At 44.0% G+C, this 19,428-nt stretch overlaps 1 protein-coding gene across 9 annotated transcripts in view; it reads left to right on the top strand.

The window, feature by feature from the left end:
• Positions 1-19,428, top strand: part of PPP1R12B (protein phosphatase 1 regulatory subunit 12B) — a 172,442-nt gene that overhangs the window by 134,786 nt on the left and 18,228 nt on the right. The window contains exon 1 of one of the 9 annotated variants that reach the window (XM_074936072.1): positions 2,273-2,858. The exons of the other annotated variants lie outside the window; for them this stretch is intronic. Coding sequence (XP_074792173.1) covers positions 2,757-2,858 — 102 coding nt within the window. The 5' untranslated portion in view covers positions 2,273-2,756. Of the gene's footprint in view, positions 1-2,272; positions 2,859-19,428 lie in introns of those variants that run through there. 9 annotated transcript variants of the gene reach the window in all.

The raw sequence follows: 19,428 nt of genomic DNA, 5'->3' as shown, positions 1-19,428 counted from the left end.
AGTGTTTGCTTTGGTTTTAATAATCAAGCTGTGAAGGTCACTGCCAATCACTGTACTGCACTTAAACTCTCAATTCAGAGCTTCCCCACCCCCTCCAGAAGAATATGGCCACGAATGGTTATGAATCACTGCATTGTTCCCATGCGGTGTATCAGCATACGGTGGGAAATGAAGAAACAACAGAGTGCAATTCAGAGTTCTTTAACTCCACCTTGGTGACTAACATGGACTCCTTCAGACTTGTTGCTGTTATGACACCCTCTTATTGTGGTTGCTTCACAGGATAGGCTAATCTGAATCACTGTGTACTGTTTTGGAACCTCAAACTGCAAGACTTTGTAAGACAAAAACAGATGTGCCAGAGTTCTATGACCATCCATTCAGAAAACTGAAATAGCACTATTGCCAATTGTGATAGAAGCTTGGGAAATCACACATTCTCAAACACATGCTGTGTTTGACTGAGATCCTACTTAACACATGAGAGGACTTTAATGATAGAATCATAGAAATGTAGGGCTGGACCGAACCTCGGGAGGTCATCTAGTGCATCCCCCTGTCCTGAGGCAGGACCAACTATAACTAGGCTGTTCCTGAAAGATGTTTGTCCAACCTGAACTTAAAAACCTCCAACGATGTCAGTTCCACAGCCTCCCTTGGAAGTTTATTCCAATACTTAATTGTTATAGTTAGAAAGTTTTTCCTAATATCTAACCTAAGTCTTCCTAGCTGCAAATTAAGCTGATTACTTCTTGTCCTACCTTTAGCGGGAATGGAGAGTAATTGTTCCCTGTTCTCCTTATAACAGCCTTTAACACATTTGAAGACGCTTATCAGATCCCCGCTTAGTTTTCTTTTCTCAAGACTAAACATACCCAGTTTTTATAACCTTTCCTCATTGGGCAGGTTTTCCAAACCTTGTCATTTTTGTTACACTCCTCTGGACACTCTCCAGTTTATCCACAACTTTCCTAAAGTGTGGCATCTAGAATTGGACACAGTACTTCAACCGAGGCCCCACCAATCTATTTCCCACGTCTTACATACGACACTCCTGTTAATACTCCCCAGAATATTAGCCTTTTTGGTAACTGCATCACATTGACTGATATTCAATTTGTGGTGTGCAGTAACCCCCCAGATCCTTTCCAGCAATACTACCCACTAACCTGTTTCCCTATTTTGTAGCTGTGCATTTGATTGTTCCTTCCTAAAGAAAGTACTTTGCACTTGTGTTTATTTAATTTCATTTTATTGATCAGTTCTCCAATTTGTCAAGGTCTGTTTTGAATTCTAATCCGGTCCTCCAAAGTGCTTGCATCTCCTCCCAGAGCACCTCAGGGATGCTTCATGTGTAGTTGTTCAAATAAATGGACGGTTTGTGCTTATTTGATTTGGATTTGAGTGGCATTTGCTCGGTTTATAAAGTGCATTTATTCAAATGTGCAAAGTGTTTTTTTCTTTATTTGCCAGCACTGAAAATTCAAAAACAGCCTTCCTAACAGACCAGTTTGTGCAATAAAGGCTGTATCCAGAATTGACAAGCCGACTGGGAGCGTGCAGGGCAGGGTGCGTGAGTTTGGAGGTTTAAAAAAAAATCCAGGGAGAAGGAGCTAGCCAGCTACACACCTTTACATTTATTTATTTATTTGTTTTTTAAAAGCCTGTTTGAATGGCAGCACATCAGACAGCTCGGCTTTGCCTCCTTCTGTCTCTAACCAAGCTTTTTAAAAAAACCACTTGTCCTCCAAGTGCTCTTGTGCTCTGTGTAAGCCTGCATTCTGTCTAATGGTAGCCTGAATCATTACTCTGTTACCATATCTTCCTAAGTAAGCAGCCTTTGACCTAGCCAGCTACAAAATAGTAGCTTGGAGTTTAGATTTTGCATAGTGTAATGAATTTGTCTGACCTCCAGCTCTGAGCTCTCTTCGCCGTGGGAGTTTGCGTGTTTTCTTCTTCCTACAAGTGGCAGCCTAGATCCCAAGTTGAAAGTGAATCTTTGCCTTTGGCCTCCCTCCAGCATTCCTTGCTGAACAAGTAAGGATTTGGAATGTCAGAAAATAGCAAGAGGGGAGGGAAGATTTTTTGTGTGTGTGTGTGTGTGTGTGTGTGAAGGCTTCTGTAATGAGGAGGACAGAACAAAACACAACTTCATCTGGACTGCCCCTTTCTGAAACCGTGCTTGTTCCTGATTTATTCTGTTTTGTTTCTCTTAAATCATGCAGCTCTGCTCTGCTGCTACAGCAGAGAGCTATCGGCCGTGCTGTGGAGTGAAAAAGGTTTCTTGCAAAAGCTTCCTATTTGGATAAAACTAGCTATTCCTCTGGCTTCACCCTTGTGGGACTGGAGGAGTTCTACCTACTGCAGTTATTGCGGGTCGTCAGTAACATTCTGGCTTTGGATGATCCAAAGGAAACATCCTTTTGTGGAAGACCTTAAAGCAGGCTTTTATTCTGAGGGCGGTGCTGCAACACCCCGGACTGTAACGCAGGTATTCCTTAACACTTTCCCTTCAACTTGAACAGGAAGAAGCATTGTGGGGCAGCATTTACTATAAAACTACACTCTGATGCCTAAAAGTATCACACTGCAAACAGCAGGCTTTTTAAAATTACCATAACTGTATTAATTTAATTTGTTGGATCTGACTTGGGAGAAGGAACTACCCAGCAGCACATAGCGGAAGGAAAGTGAAGACTTGGACTTCATTGCTGCTTGCAGAGGTGTTACTATCCCCCTCCTGCCTCAGAGGGACCATGTCATCCTTGTACACCAGGAGCAAGGAGTTCACCCGAAACAGGAAATCTCAGTCCGACTCTCCCCCGTCGTCTCCCTCCCCGATTGCAAAGACACTCAGAGTAAGCAGCGTTTTCATTACTGTATTCCATTGTGACCTCCTCAGCGCTGGTTACAGCCAGAGATTAATGATGTCAGTCTGTCCTCTTGTAGTGGGAGACCTAAGTACATGGTTTGCTTCTCTGCACAGGGTGACAGTATGAAATAAACTCAGGAAAGCTCCTGTGTAGCAACAGGTTTGAATCCTGTAAAAAGGTATTCTCCGCAGTCCCCATGCGGTAGTTGCTTGGCTGAATAATTAGCGAATCTTTGTCACCCTATCTGTGTCTGCTTTCTGTTTCTTCACAGTGGGCACAAACCTTTGTACATTAAATGGCTGAAAGCTTTGCTAGCAAAAAGTGTTTGAAGTGGAAATGAGGCAAAACCTGAACAGCTTGTTAAACCACACTTCGTTTTTTCACATGCACTTAAATATTGTGAATGCACTGAAGTTTGTTGTACAACTGGGCTCAGCCTCTTCAGCTCTGTGAAGTGAGACATACCCGAGTCATTTTAAAAAACTTTGAAAATAGCCTCTTGGTGGAAATGACTAGGTGGAGGTGGCTGTAATTTTGCACTGTTCCGTTCCTTCTAATCGCTGCATTTGGAGATGACCCCTCTGACAGCTTTTAATAATACTTTCAAAATTAATGTAATAGAAACTTTTACAGTCGCATTGCTAGTGGCTTTGGAGTTGTGTGAAAAATACTCTCCCGGGGTCCACATTGTTAGGTAGGCAGCATGCCCTTGGTCTAAAGATTTTATGCACACCATATCAAGCAGGAAAACTTTGGCTGAAGAGGTGAAACGAATCTCTAGGTAGCCTGAAGTGGTCACAGAAGACTAATATGCACTTGTCTCTCTACATTTTAATGACCTAATAGCTCTTCAGAAAGATGGGAAAGGCCATTGAAACCACTATCTCCTTATGGGAAACAGTCATTGACACTATAAATCTTTAGCTGCTTGCCCCTGGTGGTTAAATTTAATCCTGTAGTGCTGGGAGTCAGTCTCCAATGCTGGCAATCAGTTCTATTACTGTATCTACTGGGACCTTCTAGATGCTTATTGTCAGAGCCAGAGAGCTAGTTTGGGAGCTCAGGGAGTATCTTATCTTCCTCCAAAGCTGCATGAAACTGAACGGGTCTTTTTTCAAATGTTCAATTTCTGCAACTGCATCTGCACAGTAAATTGATCAATTGGCAAAGAGGGGAAATAGTGCGTGGAGAGCCTTTTAAATTTTCTTCTAAACCGGAGACTGAAATGAATGGTTAAATACTCCAGTCATCCACTTATTAGAGAAGGTCAATGTCCACATTGTTTCTCAGACCCAAGCTGACTCATTCTCTCCTCCTCAACCATTTGTGCTGGGAACCATATGACATGCACATCTGGCTGCAGCTGTTAGTTCTGTGGTCACAGACACTCGAGCTACCTCTGGCTACCTAACCCATAAGATTGATTAGGAACTCCTTGTTTTATCTGGAGTAACCACGAAGAGAAGCACAGCCTCTTTGGGTGGCTCAGCTGCAGATCACGGAACCGAGTGAGAGCTGACAGGTGGCTCAGTCTCTGATCTAGAGTCACTTGCCCCAGAAGAGTGCTCACTTGGGATTGTAACACTAATCAGAGGATTTGTATGAGGGGAGAAATGCTCTCATAGCACTAGTGAGGCCACTGCTCCTGCTAGAGCACAGGGATACTTATCAGTGCAAAGATTTCTGACTGCAAGTACAACAGCATTATTACAGTTCAGCGTAGGACAGTCAGAAGTAACTTTGTCTCGTTACTGCAATGGATGTCAATGGTTAATTACTGAAGAGGTTTCCGATGAAGCATAACAGCCCCAAACAAGTTGGATTTAGCTAACTGACTTGGCCTACTTTGGGTATTTCTTACAGTACCGCTCCCAGACTTGAAAAAAAAATTGACGACAATCTTAATACAGCAGGGAGCACTGCATGATCCCCTCGGTTTGTCTAATCTTAAGGCCTTATAGCTAATGACATTTGAAAAGTGAATTTATCAACACCAATACATAGTTGGCTTTATGTTCATCTGAGATTCTGTGGTCTCTCCTTTTGTATTATGATACCGTGTCACCCAAGTTGTCTTTTCACCCTTAATTTGGAAGACCTCTTGTAATCACAAAACAGAGACGTGGGATCACATCACTTCATTATAAACTCTTACAAATAATAAGAAGCGGAACATACTGCAAAACACAGAGCTTCACTGCAGTTACTGAAAAGACTGTAGAGGTAATTCCGGATGAATTCCAACACTTAGTTCTCAGCTAACCTATGTCAGCACACTGTGTTATGGTATGCAAGATCATCCATCGTCCTCATTCCCTAGGCACATCAGTGTCGTTCAAGGACAAGTAATCCTGAAATGTTTTATTTTTTGTTTCATATACTAAGATGGTTCACAACAGTGTTGGAGTGGGAGTAGCCAAACAAATCCTATCAAGCCTTCCAGAGTAACCACAGCTAACCTCAATGTCCCAGCTTGCCAAAAGAAAATTAACTATTTAGTTTTACTTTAATTCAGGTTTTGGTGATCTAAATTAATATCCCATTCGCATAACAGTCCAAAGCTTCAAATTAAATAATAGTGGGAATTGTATGGCAGCTTCTTCATGGGGAAACTTTGTACCAGATTCCTTCTCCCCCAGCAGAACCTTCTTCATATAAAGTATTTGCACCATCACTGACAAGAGTTTGTTCTAGGAGAGATCTAGTAGGTTACTTCAGTGTTAGGTAACTCCACAATATCAAGGGGCTGAATATTACACGTGTGGAAAACCTGCGCAGAGCAAGACAGGCAAGGTTGGAAATATTGGGGCTTAAGATGTTGTCTAATTTTAAAGTCTTTTAAAAGTCCCTGGTATGCTGTTTGAAGGCCAAAATGGCCCACCTCTTTTTGTCCTAGAGTTAAACATGTCTTCCAGCTCCCTGGTACCTGCTTCTCTGTGATTTTCTTTTTCCAGAAATAATTACCAGTTAGCCAAGTCTTTCAATGCCCAGGGATGCGTATCCTCCCAAACTGCTGACTTAGGTATATTCAGCTTTTTCAGGTATTTCCTTACCTGTATTAGCTATATCAATAGCTATTTTCATTTATAAGGTCCTCAATACTTTCTAATGATCCACGCATCTTGTTCAAGACTCGCTGCAAAAAAGCATGTCAGTAGCTCGGTGACTTTAAATCCATCAGTTATGTTTGTACCCCTCATTTAATCATGTGGTACTTTCCCTGACTAGCATTAATCTATGCTGTCTTCTTGCTACATATTGTCCATAAGGTACTCCATATTGGTTACTTCCCAGATTGCCAGTCGCAGTACAGGTTCCTTTTTCCTGTCAGATCTTGGAATAGTCCTCCATATTGGCCACTTAGTCCTTGAACTGTCCAGCAGAATTCTTATCTTCTTTGCCTTAATTATGACATTTCAAGATGCTCCAACTTTATTCCATGCTCACTGATTTCAATGTACCTCTCTGAAGTGGTGACCATCTAAAGTGCTATGTGCATGCTAAGTATTATCACGGTGGGGCATGCGCTAGTAACTTGGTTAGGATCAGTCTCCATCTTGAGCGGACCATATGCTTGATCTCAGACTCTCGATATGGTGGCATCTGTTTGGGAGGAGAATGGCAAAGGCTCTCAACTTGCTCCCACTCGTATCTCTAGAATTCTCCCAGTTCAGCCCTGCAGTTCTCTTGAGCAGAGGCTTCTGGGTGTACTGAAGTGCACCAAGCTACATGGTGGTTTAGTGATGTGAACAAGTGATTCTAAACTCTAACCCAGGTCTTAAAAGGAGAAAGGCTAGTTCATGGACTTATTAACGACTCAGTGTGCAAACGTGTTGCACAGAGACAAGAGCAGCATATTTTAGATATTAAAAATGAGTAACAGCATAAAATCTTATTCGTACGAATATACAATCAAAACCAGAGTTCTGTCGCTTCCGATCCAGGATCTCTGTCCTTGTGCACTCGGACGTCGGTAGAAATGTTTGACTGGATTACAGCCTTGGAATAGCTTTGAGTACAAACAGGTCTGATGGTCCCTTTGCACTGTTCGATTTGTGAGGGCTTTTATTCATGTGACAGTTTTTTTAATCCTGTTTCAGATATGAATGGTTACAGGTTTATTCTTAGGTAAAACTACTTAAGTGTCACTTGACTTGCTTCTTAACTGCAAATGAATTATAGAAAAGGCTACTTTGTGTAAATATTCCTAGAGAGAAAAAAATCTCTGGGTTCTCTGCTAAATGGTTTGTTGGATTATTCTAATTGCGATAAATTGGAACTAGATAAATAAATGATCTCCTGACATTTTACCCCGGGAGTGCTGACTGATTAGAGGGCAGTAGCTTATATGCTATCTGCAGTTATCCTGTTAAGCGTCAAATACAATAACCTGTAGCCTTTCTAGAGAACTAACTTGGTCAGTGTTACTTTTCTGCATCCTCGTTGGCTTATCTCTGGTCCAGGAGGCGAGTTTATGGATATCCTTTCTCAGGGACGTTGAGCCAGTCAGAACACGGTCTCCTAATTAGAGAGTGCATCGCCCAGAAGATGTACAAACGATATTAAGATATTCCTGTGTTCAGGGCGGGCTCCAGGCACCAGCGTTCCAAGCAGGTGCTTGGGGCGGCCGTCAGAAAGGGGCGGCAGTCTGTGTCCTGCGGCAGCAGTTCGGCAGCAGCTCCTCAGTTCCGCCGGCTGCAGCAGCAAATCGGCGGCAGCTTCTCCCTTTTGCCGCCCGCAGCGGCAGTTTTTTTCACCGCTTGGGGCGGCAAAAACTGTAGAGCCGGCCCTGGCTGTGTTGCACTAAGAACCTGCAGCCTGAACTGTTCCAAGATACTCTAAAGACCAAATCTAAGATACAGCATGACGTGGTGGGCACAATTAAAGAATCCAGCACTGCATATGAGAGCAACAGTTGATTCGGAGAGACTCGTCTTATCTGGATGTGTGTCACAAAATGAATCCCTTTTGTCGGCCTGTATGGAGACTGATGATAGAGGTAGATTTGCAGGGCTCCTCTGAGTCACCGGTACTGGGTTTTGATGTGAATACTGTTAAGTCGTGCTGATGGATCCAGTTAGCTCCATCAGGGTATAAAGGGGGATGAGTGCTTTTTTGGAACCAGAGGTCCTGGAGTGAAAGTCTAGAAACAGACTAGTCATAGATTGAAGCTATTCACTTATTTTAACATAAAACAAAACTCTTCTTCCTTGGTGTATGTATCTTTGGTCCTATACACCAGTGAACATTGCTCAATTCCAATTGTGCTGCTCCCCAACAAAGCCGGTGCTTAGATGTCTGAGTAAGGAATTGCTTCACACTTAGTCGCTTTTCCGATTCCTGAGCATTGCACTAGCTTTTCCATGTGACTCTCCATGTATAACTTGGCTGTATCTGGAAATGTATTGTATTGGCCTTCTAGCTACCTATAATCCATCTATCACTTGAATTGCCACTATGATGTTCCCTTACCCCTTATTGGTGAGAGCAAGGGAGGAATAATGGGAGACTTTCTGATGATGTGTGTGAGTCTTATACAAATGAGCAAAATCTAACAGGCAGAATTCTAGTCTGGTGTAAAAGTTTGTTTTGCTACCGTAGTCAGTGATTGGTCGCAGAGTGGAACCCAGCATCCTATCTCTGATTTTTAAAATTCTCCATTTGACCTGCCATTTTCACCTTGGCTATTTGCTGCTGAAGAGCCTGGTGGTTCAGTTTTAGCTGTCAAGCAGCTTGCCTATAAACTGGCCATTTAGCTTTTATGCTCACCACCTAGAGAGAAGCAAAAGAGTTTGTTTCAGTTCCTGTTACCCCAATCAGGAGACCCCTCCAACCTCCGTATAGTACTGTAGTCCCTAACCAAAGTAACATGATGAAACGTGCATCAGTTGCATCTTCATTGCATGTCTGCACATTTCAGTGATAAGTGTATGTATTTTATCAATTTTTCAGTCGTAAAACAGATGGTAAAAGTAAGATTGCTTTTGAATGCCACAATGCATAAGTTGCTATTGCATTTTATTTTGCCCGATTTTTAACTCCAATTCCAGAAATAAATACTGTCCTTAATTCGCTTAGCTGCCCACTAAAACTACCGATGCTAATCTCGTGATCTTTAGAGCAGTGGTTCACAGACCTGTTTAGGAACCTCTTGTGATCCAGAGCACTTGTTGATGGTCTGAACATAGCTATGTGATAACACTGTGCTCTCAGCGGAGAGAAATAAAATGAACGAAAGGGGACAGTGCGACCAACTTATTTCTAAAAGGGAAAGATATTTAGTGCATTGAAGGCAGCTAAATGTACCTAGTATTCTCCGAATTACTTTTCTGTGTAATTATTTAATGTGATCGTTGCAGTTGCCGCAGTTACACCTTTGCAAAAGGTAGGGGAAGTGTTCGTAGGGCAACATCACGGAGCGTGCGCCACCCTCTGAGAAAGCTGGAGTAGCTCTGCTTTAGGCAACTTGAATTCTGGCCAGTTTCCGGGTGCCATAAATGCATGTTTAACTAATCCCCCATACTAAAACTTGGAAAAGCCCAGACGTGGTGTTGGGAGGGGAGGGGAGGGGAGCAGAGAAGAAGCAACAGCCTTACAAACCTATGACCTTGTGAAATTTAGAAGCAAAAAGCCTTCCCTCTCCTGTGTCAGCTGAGTGCCTGCTTTTTATTTCCTCTTGAAGCTGCATGTCTGGAGGGTTGTGGCTAAGATTGTATCGCTTCTCTGCAAAATTAAATTTTTCACCAATAAAATCTGATCTGCCTTCAAAAAAAAAAGGGGGGGGGGAATGTGGGGGAGAAAAATTAACAGCCACAAAACCAGGTTTCTGAATTGTGGCCTTTGCTAAATTAAAATACAATCCAGCTTGACATTTTACATGCAGACTTTTATCCCTGTGGGTTTGTGATAATGAAGTTCAGCTGTTGTAAAGCCAAAGGGCCATGCAAAAGAAGAGACTGGGAACTGAGGGTAGGGGCTGGAAGTCATGCAAACTGTAGTATTGCTGTTGAATTTTAGGCCCAGTTTGGGGTTGGAGCAGTGCACTAATCACACACAGTTGTCACTCAGAATTATAGTAGTATGTATTCGTCTCTGATTTACAATGAGGACAGCACATGTTCAATTATCTAAGGTGTTCAGCTAGTCTCTGAAGCCGCTGTTCATTCTTGGATGATCAGCTTTTATTAAGCTAAGCCTGCTGATTTATAGTTTGGGAGAACATACTTTGCATCAGGTTTACTAGGGGTTGGGGGTTATTTGGGGGTGGTTTGGTTTTACCTAAAATTGGAAGGCAAGCTGTTCTTTTTCCTCCCTAGCTAACAGGAAGCTCCAGAAGTATGCAGCTGTCATGTCAGTAGGCTGGTTTTTCCAGAGATACCATAATGTCAAGAAGCATTATTAAGTACCCTTCGCCAGTAGGGAATTCCTTTAAGAATGGATGTCCTTGTTATATTGCTCCCATTCTAAGACTGCACTCTTCAGTTCTTGAGTAACGTATGTAATTCCAGATAAATCCGTGGGGTAAGAGGCATTAAACTGGATCCTATACTTGTCCGATCTGTGTATGCATGAACAGGGGTGTGAGAACCTACAGTACGGTAATGTCTTGGGTCTTTTCCTCAAAGCTGCTACTAGTGCAGCTCCTCTTCTGGTAGTAATGGTGAGAGAGAGCTCTAGTATGAACAAGGCATCCGTGGTAGCTGTCACTTTTTACCACCATCATACCAGAGGAGCTGCACCAGTGCTAGCAACTGTATAAAATCTTGGGAGTGGGAAGCGGGCACAGACAAGGTGAAAGGAGGGGGTGTGTTGTTTTCTTGACAAACAGTGCCTCCTAACTCTTTGCCTGTTATGCATATGCGGGGAAGAGGGAAGTGCCCCTAAAAGCAGGTGACTTTTGTTTTTTGTTAATGTGAGTGGTAGATTCTCTGTAACTTGACGTCTTTAAACCATGATTTGAGTAACTCAGCCAGAGGTGAGATGGGTCTATTACGGGAGTGGGTGGGGGTGGCTTTGTGGCCTGCAGTCTGCGGGACCAGATGATCATGATGGTCCCTTGTGACCTTAAAGTCTATGAGTCTGTGAGCTCCAAGTTGTTGTTTTAAAACCCTAACTCATGAGGCTCACTGGGCGGATACTTGGCAACAGAAGATTAAACTACAGGCGGTGCATAAAACGTGGCCTTTTCATTGGGAAAGGTGATGAAGGGGGTATGGCTTGAGCTATGCTCCAGGATCTCGTTAGTGGATAGTCATTTTATCATGGATATTCACTGGACACTATGACAAAATACAGCAAAACAAATCCCGTGCAAAACATCCCAGAGTAGCCCAGTTTTTCCCAAGCTTGACGAGTTGGAGATGATACAGCATAAAATGTTCCCGGCCCATGTATTTTCTTTGGAAGAAATGTAAATATTAGATGTTTTCCCGCATCCTTGCAGGGTCAGGGCCACAGAAGAATGCAATTGAAGGCAGTTAGGCCAATTTCTGCTTTGGCAAGAGAAAAGGTTGATCCCCTTCTGGCACTGCCTTTTAGGGCTGCATTTTATCTTAAGCCTTCTATAAGGAGGTTGGTTTTAATTATACTTTACTAAACTTCTAATATCTGTAAAAGCTTTTGAGTTTTTTAAAGGAAGTCTCCAGTGTTCCATAATCTGAACACATTTCTAAAATCGAAACCATATGGCGTTCCGGGCTCTTCTCAGTCTCGTTGCCATCCAAACTAATAAACTGCTGATACCTAGCTCTGCTTTTTAATTAGAAATGGGAACAGAGTAAGAGCCCAATGAAATATCCTGGGGCAAGGAGGGTTGGAGAGAAATAGCTTCATGTGGGAAAGTTCAGAGCAATATGAGGATAACTAATACTGCTCTGTTTGCCTCCTTGGTTCCTTAGCACTAGCCCACCTCAGAGGCCCTCCGTTCTGCCAACCAATCAATCTCCGCTGGATGAGATTCCCTCTGGGCCTCATTAGTACCCTTTCTGGATTGGCTAGACAGGTTGCTGAAGGACAGTATAATGCATCCTCTGCACTGTGCCCGAACATGGTGCTGCTGCTGCTACCTGACCCCAGGATATGATGCTTTGAGTAGTTCCTTTGTACGTGACCATATAGTGATTTCACATCTTAACTCTACAGGGGAAAGAGGACAAGCATAGGGCTTACCAGAAACTTGAGTGTGTGTGAATATGCTCTCCTTTTCACCATGCTCTGGTTTCACATTTTTAAAAGACTGCACCTTCTAGGGCTCAGTGCTTTCTGAAGAAATGCTGGCATATTGGTTTAATACCGACTCAGGGAAGCATATCACCATCCGTATCACTAACACAGCTCCTTGGTTTTCATTGTTCTCCTATCTGAATACTGCCCCAACCGGATCCTGTTTGGCTTGTGAGATGTATGATCTCACAGTTTGAAGTTGTAAGGCTGCAATTGTTTCTAGTTAAACTTCAGCAAGGCCTGAGGAAAGTGGAACGAAGTGGACAAAACGGACAATATAGTATCTGAAAATGCAGTGTTAATGGCCAAGAAAAAGGACAGTTAAGGTTCTGATAGTTATAGCTGCATTGTACTCCTGGGCATACTTTTAACATAGCATAATGTAAGGCATCTATTTAACAAAAGACAGGAATGGAAAATACCCCACTTGCATGTACATGTCTTACTGAGTAACTCTCGTTGTACAGTGGTAACCGTTTTGTTCTTCTACTCTACTCCTCCTCCTCTTCTCTTCCCGCCTCCCACCTCTTTCCTCTTTAGGAGGTTAAAGTCTTCAGCCCTTACTTGTCATGTGTGAATTTAGATTTTCAACTCTTTGGGGCAGGAGCTAGGTCTCTGAAGCATGTACCACACTCCACTGCTCATGTATCATGTATGCAGTGAGGCTGAGTTAATGCTCCAGGACCCGTAACGCTTGCATTTTTACTTTAAAAATAATGTTTAACTATGCAACTTCATTGTTGCAGTAAAAAATTTTTGCATTTTTCCTACCACTTTTTCAAAGGGAAAACTGGTGGAGGGAGAAGCGTTGGTCAGTAAGACACTTGTCCCAATGCAGTTTTGGGAAGCATATGGCCACAATTTCAGACGAGCTCACTGTCCACAATTGGGCCAGATTTTCGAAAGAACTGGGCATGTTGGGAACTGAGCTCTTTTAACAAGCTGCCTCCGTTTTGGGGTGCTGACTAGTACATCTGGATGTCTGTCTTTGAACAAGTGACACTGGCCCAGTTTTTGCCTCTTAATTTGCCCTGAGGTTTACTCTTCCCAAGTCATCCCTGGTGTGTGTCTCCTGAAATGCGCAACTGCAAACTTAAAGGTTCCACTGTACGTTCTCAATCAGCAGTTTTAAAAGACTCATCCATTTGTTAGTGTCAAAGCTGCCTCCGTGAGGATTATGTTCAGACAGATTTTCACAGTTCAGCTCCTTTGGCTGGAGCCCATTCCAAAATTTATGCTTTGACCTTTTTTTCCACAATGGAGGAAAATGTATTTTCTTCCACTATCTTAAAATTATGTGAACCTTTTCCTCTGAAACTTTCACACACACAAGATTGGCCTTTGGACAAAGACCAGCCATTGAAAATGTCAGTCCCAAAAGTGATTCCTTCCCTCCCATACACACCCGAAAGCCTGTGGTCAATTGTAAGCATGGTTTTAGGAGGGAAAATGTTTTGCAACTTTTAATTACAGTAGGGTTATAGTGCCAATTCCTCCAGGTTTGGACAAACCTGGAACTTAATGATCTTTCTCTCAAAATAGGACTTGAACTGGATCACTCTGAGGGAAAGCGTCCAAGGCTTTCAGACCTTGGGAATGGCATACTTGCAAATTCAAAAAGGGGAGCCAACCCAGCAACGTTAAGAGCCACCATACTTGCACTTCGCTATTCAACCGCCAAATACGCTCGTCCCATGTGGGAAAGACTGTCTCATGCGAAGAAGCTGGGCCCTGTTCTGAATGACAGCTGCTGTTACATCCCAGGACATCTAAAGCCACCAGATGTGAACAGGCTCTGTGCACTTGCCAGAATTGTTCCCCCGGATATCAGCAGATCAGTCACAAGCAAAATAGAACGACTGCATCAAATCGAAGGTACCAGAGATCTGCTACATGTCAGTTAGCTGCCTGAAATAACCCACTTTTTCTCGCGCCAATGGAATCGCTTAGAAAATCATCGATGGCCATGTGACTGGAAATGGGGCACACGTCGCTGGAAATACTCGCTGAGGATGTCAAAAGGCACACCAGTGTTGCTGAATGCCTTCCAACAGGTGCAAGGAAGGACTGGTTGACCTGGAGATGTTGTTTAAAGCACCTCCAAATAAGAGGTGGCCGTTCAAAAGTCAGTGTGCAGAAATGGGGCTACCAATGACCCAGACATGGGACTGTGGTGAAACACAGGCCATGGAACATCTGCTGATCTGCCAGCTCCTGGAGGAACTGTGTGTGACGAAGTGGGACTGTTCTTAATGTTTCCTCTGAATACTGTAGGGGTGCCTCAGTTTCCCCTATACATTTCTTAAGTCTCTAGGTGGTGGGATAAGGGGGTGTAATTGTTGCAGAGCAAAGGGCCACTGTACATAAATGACCGATGCTCTGTCTCCTGGCAACTGATGGCCTGGGCCTTTCCTCCCTGCAAAGTGATAGCTAAAGGTGAGAAGAGAACAAAGGAATCAGGTGACCTCCTGGCCTGGGAAAGGGACAAAGCCCAGAGGAGGAGGGGGTGGAGAGTGAGTCAGTTTGGGCTGGCTGGGGACATGGAGTGAAGTGCAGACATGGTTGTCTGGCTCACTGCCCCCCAAAATGGACCCAGCTGAGGGGTCCTGTTCTCTGTACCTACAAGCTCTGTTTTAGACAGTGTTCCTGTCATCTAATAAACCTCTGTTTTACTGGCTGGCTAAGAGTCATGTCTGACTGCGAAGTTTGGGGGCAGGACCCTCTGGCTTCCCCAGGACCCCGCCTGGGCAGCGCACAGAGGGGCAGAGGATGCTGAATGCTCCAAGGTCAGACCCAGGAAGGTGGAAGCCATGTGAGCTTCTTGCCCTGAAGACAGTCTGCTCCCAGAGAGGAGACTTCCCCAGAGTCCTGACTGGCTTCATAGGGAGCAGTTCCAGAGCATCACCCGGGGACTCGGTGTACCATGGAAGACCTCTCCAGGGCCACAGATCGGGCCATATCGTTCCCGATACAGGGGAAAACCTATGATTGTGGGTGGAAGGACACAAGAGGATGACCTTGGAAAAGACGCTAAGCTTTCTGCAGAGCTGCAGTCTGGGGTACAAATGTGAAATCCAATGATTTCCTGCAAATTATGAACTTCTCATAATAAATAGGATTAATTTAACAACACATAGCCATACAGATTAAGTGTGTACCCAGACCCACCCATCAAGAAAAGAACTTGGCTTTGTAAGTTGTGGTATAAAGATGTTTTTAAAATAACCACTGAGGGGGCTGTTTGGCTGTTCCTTTCTCCTCAGTTCCTAAATGTCTGTTAGGCTGGTGGGATGCCCTGCAGTGTCCTTCCTAGCAGTAATTTTGGCCATACTGAAGTAAGAAGAGCCCTGCCTGAAAGGATGCGACCTGATGCTCTCATGGAAGGGAGTAGAGCTGGAAGATGACACAATACTCTTGTCTCTTTTCTGCCCCTTTCTGTCAGTAGCTTTAAATCTTTTTCCCCCCCAGTCTCATTCAGTCTCTCTCCCCTCTGCCTGAGAGAGACTTCCCTGGTTTGTGAACAAAGTGACCACATTTTGCTTTTCATAAGGTGACCATGTGATTTCCCCCTCTCTCCTCCATTTAAAATGGTTTCCCCCTCTCCCCCCACGCTGCCCTCCAGGAAAGGAGACCTGTTGTTTGAGGACTTTCTCAGTGCTGTTAAAGAACATAAACAAGCCTGATGTAATAGCTGCAGAGCTTCAAATTCAGTGGATTATTTCCATGACCGGTTGCCACTGTAAGAAAAGCTGTCACTGAAAGGGATTAGCATATTGGTCTGTAAAACACTTGGATAATTTTCAACAAGAGCGTTGTTAATCACCCCCTATTTCCTCTACCCTGTTGAATGGAGAAGATGGGGCCGGAAGACATCGGGTAGCTGTCTGACTTTTGTGCTGAAGTGAAATACTTTGTTTTAAGAAGCGAGTTTTACTAGAACCTCTTACAAAAGAACAGGGAGGCTCTGTTGTGTCAGGCAGTAAGGACAGAAGTGGGAAAGCTACTCAAAGTAAACATCACAGTTTGAGATGCCAGTAAAATGTGGAAGTTTTCCTCCTTAACTTACTGAAACTCCCTGCAAGGCCTCTTAATTACAGCTGCCCGAACCGAAGGCTCTTAGAAAAATAAGGCACATGCGGAAGCGTAGCCTTGTGGTTAAGGCAGTGAACAGAAGGTCAGAGCTGGGTTCAATTCCCAGCTCTGCCAAAGACAGCTCAAGCAGTTTAGGAGCCGAAGTTTCTCGGAAGGTCAGTGGGATTTGGGCCCCCAAGTGCTCCGACACCTTGAAAATGGGATAGTCTCCTGAATCACTGAGGTGTGTTCGAAAATGTCCTCTTATCCCTCTGTGCCTCAGTTCTCCCCCTGTATAATGGGGCAGAACAAACTTTCCTTATCTTGCTGGCCGTCAGAACAAAGTAACGGTGAGGTAACTAAATGCTATGGTTAGGGGCCCTATCAAATTAATGGTCCATTATGGTCAATTTCATGGCCATAGGAGTTGAAAATTGGTAAATTTCACATTTTCAGATGTTTAAATCTGAAATTTCACGGTGTTGTAACTGTGGGGGTCCCGACCCAAGAGGGGTTTGGGGGGGTCACAAACCTGTATAGGGGGGTCATGGGATTGTCACCCTCACTTCTGTGCTGCCTTCAGAGCTGAACAGAGTGGGGAGGAGGGGGTGCGGAGCTATCTGCAGACAGAGCGATACCCAAGAGCAGCCTTGCAGGGAAAGAGCAAGTCCTGTCCTGCCCCAGCCCTGCCCGGACTAGCAGCTAGGAGCCCCCTTTGCTGGAGCGCTCCCAGCAGCACAGGGAAGATCGGATCCAACTCCACAAGCCTCTTCTAGCTGCAGGAACCTCTGGGGCTGCTGCCCAGCCCCAGAGCGCCCTAAAGCAGGGGGAGGCACCCAAAGGTGGGTCTGGTCCCCCTGTCCCCCTCACCGAGCAGTTGTGCAGGGGATGGACAAGTCCTGTCTGTCCCCAGCCCAGGCAGAGCTAGGAGCCCCCTTTGCAGGGGTGCTCCTAGGAACAAGGGGGCATCGGATTTCATGGGGAAGGGCTTATTTCATGGCCCGTGTCACGTTTTTCACAGCCATGAAATTGGTAGGGCCCTAGCTATGATGATGGGCCACACAACTGCCTACATGGAAGTAGTGGGGTTAGCTTTTCTGCTCATTTCCCTAGCAGCAACCACACTAAGGGGAAGACTTTCAAAAGTATAAATAGCAGTTAGGTGCCTAATTGTAATTTGTCTCTTTTGAAAATCTTCCCCTCAAACTTTTATGGCAGAGCTACTTCGGGAGTTAGCAGCTGGCCCTAAGCAAGGGTATGGTCTGAGTGTAACACAAGGGATCCGGCAGCTATAACTACAGAAAGAAGACAGAGCTAATTGATTCCAGCTTTTTTCCATTGCTGGTGAACTCAACCAACAAAGCAATTTCTGTTCACTTATCAAATGCGGTTTCACTGTTCACTCCCCCAGCCTTGAACTGTTATATAGAGTTGCTTTGTACAGCTAAACACTTGCCAGGTTTCACTCCAGAGGTGCCTGTGTAATGAAGTGGTCCCTGTGTACTGTTTGCACAGCGTTTTTGTTTGCAAAGCACTTTGGAATCCTTCTCTGTTGCTATAGAAATGTGAGATTAAATTATGAAGCATATTTAAGTACAAGCAAATATGGCAGTGTACACAAGCTTCTGATACACCTTAAGGTTGTACTTGAGTTAAACTGGATGCAGGCCTCATGCTGCTGGAAAGTTGACAGAATGATGTGGTGCTTTTCCCAGTTGCTCTGTTCTTGCTCAGTTTCTGATTTTTAGGTTTTTTTCACCCTGCCTGCTCAGAAGAATAGTATAGCCAAGGAGAGTATATAGAACCCTTTGCTGTGTATTTCTCCATGAACATGGAGAAGCCCCCTGGACTTCAAGACATTGCTAGAAATGCTGAACAGTCTAACAAGACTGCAAGCCTAGTTTTGAAGCCTAGGTGGACTTTTCACTATCAAGCAGTTGGAGATAGGGTTGCCAATTTTGATTGGACATATTCCTGGAGATTTAATCTCATGACATAATCTTTAATTAAAAATTCATCTTTAATTGGAGACTCCAGGACAATCCTGAAGGGTTGGCGACCCTAGTTTGAGAGACAACATCAAGCTAAATCCTGGGTCTTAGCCCATGACACCCTGAAAGGCTTCAGATCTCACCTCTTGAAAATGGGCAAGTTATCCACCCAAGTGAGGCTTTTAGCATTACATTTTACAGCATATTTGATTAGCTCAAGTCCAACAAAGGAGAATTAACTGGGGGGCATGGGATTAAAACAGGGCCCACTTCTCTCCTGCTTTGTGCTGTCACTTGCACTAGTGCAATGGGTGTAAAGCATTAATACTGTGATATAGTAGCATTTTACACCCATTTTAGAGGTGGCAAAACAAACACAAGGTTCAAAACGGGGAAAATTGTGGTCCAGTTGGCATTGGATTATATAAATTAAAACTTCGATAAATGTCTATAAAATACACACAAGGGTTACAGAGATGATGGAAGGACGTGTTGGGACCATACTTGTGATGGTGTATGCTGTGTCATCTATGCCACTACTGTTTGACTTCTGCACTTGTATGTAATGGAGAACGTTCTAACCCAGAAGACTCTTTTTAGCAAGCGTGGCTTACCGCAGCTAACCTCTAGCAGACTGTTGTGCCAAGCCAAACTATACTCTGATTTATTTTATGTATAGGTTGGCTCAGATTGTCTTCGGTTTAAGAGCACAAGTGGGCTGCAGCAGATGCAGTGCTAAGAATAGAACTGCAGGGGTGGTTTGGAGGTTGGTTGAACTCGCAGGGAAATGCACTCTGCACCGAAAATTCCAAACCATCTCGCCCAGTGCTCTGCAGCCAGGGTCCCCCAAAGTTTCACTATGCTCAGGTACTGCTGTGTCCCCTCAGCACTCTTGAGTAACTTCTGAAAAGAGCATTCCTTCTGCTGGAAATTTGCTTTACATGTGAGATGTTCGGCCATGAAAACAATGCCGATTTGCAGATTTTCAGAGTCTAACACAAATGCGCAGGGGGAAGGAGAGAGGGTTGTCTTTGTGTCATACTTTCCCATGCTGTTCTCATCTATCTCACTCAATGGACGCTTCTTCCATCAAGGTTAGAAGGCATGCATTCATACCTTTGGTGTGAATCTAAGGGAGATCTGACAACCAATGAATTATTCATTTCATGACAAATGTCCCTTCCATGAATGAGATTTTGAGTGCAGTGCACACACAGTCGCAGTCTTCACTAATGGATATTTTAGGCTTGCATTTAAGGATATGTAAAACG

This window comes from Natator depressus, chromosome 21 (genome assembly GCF_965152275.1).
Source record: "Natator depressus isolate rNatDep1 chromosome 21, rNatDep2.hap1, whole genome shotgun sequence".
Classification (NCBI taxonomy): domain Eukaryota; kingdom Metazoa; phylum Chordata; order Testudines; family Cheloniidae; genus Natator; species Natator depressus.
This window is presented reverse-complemented; position numbering and strand designations above follow the sequence as displayed.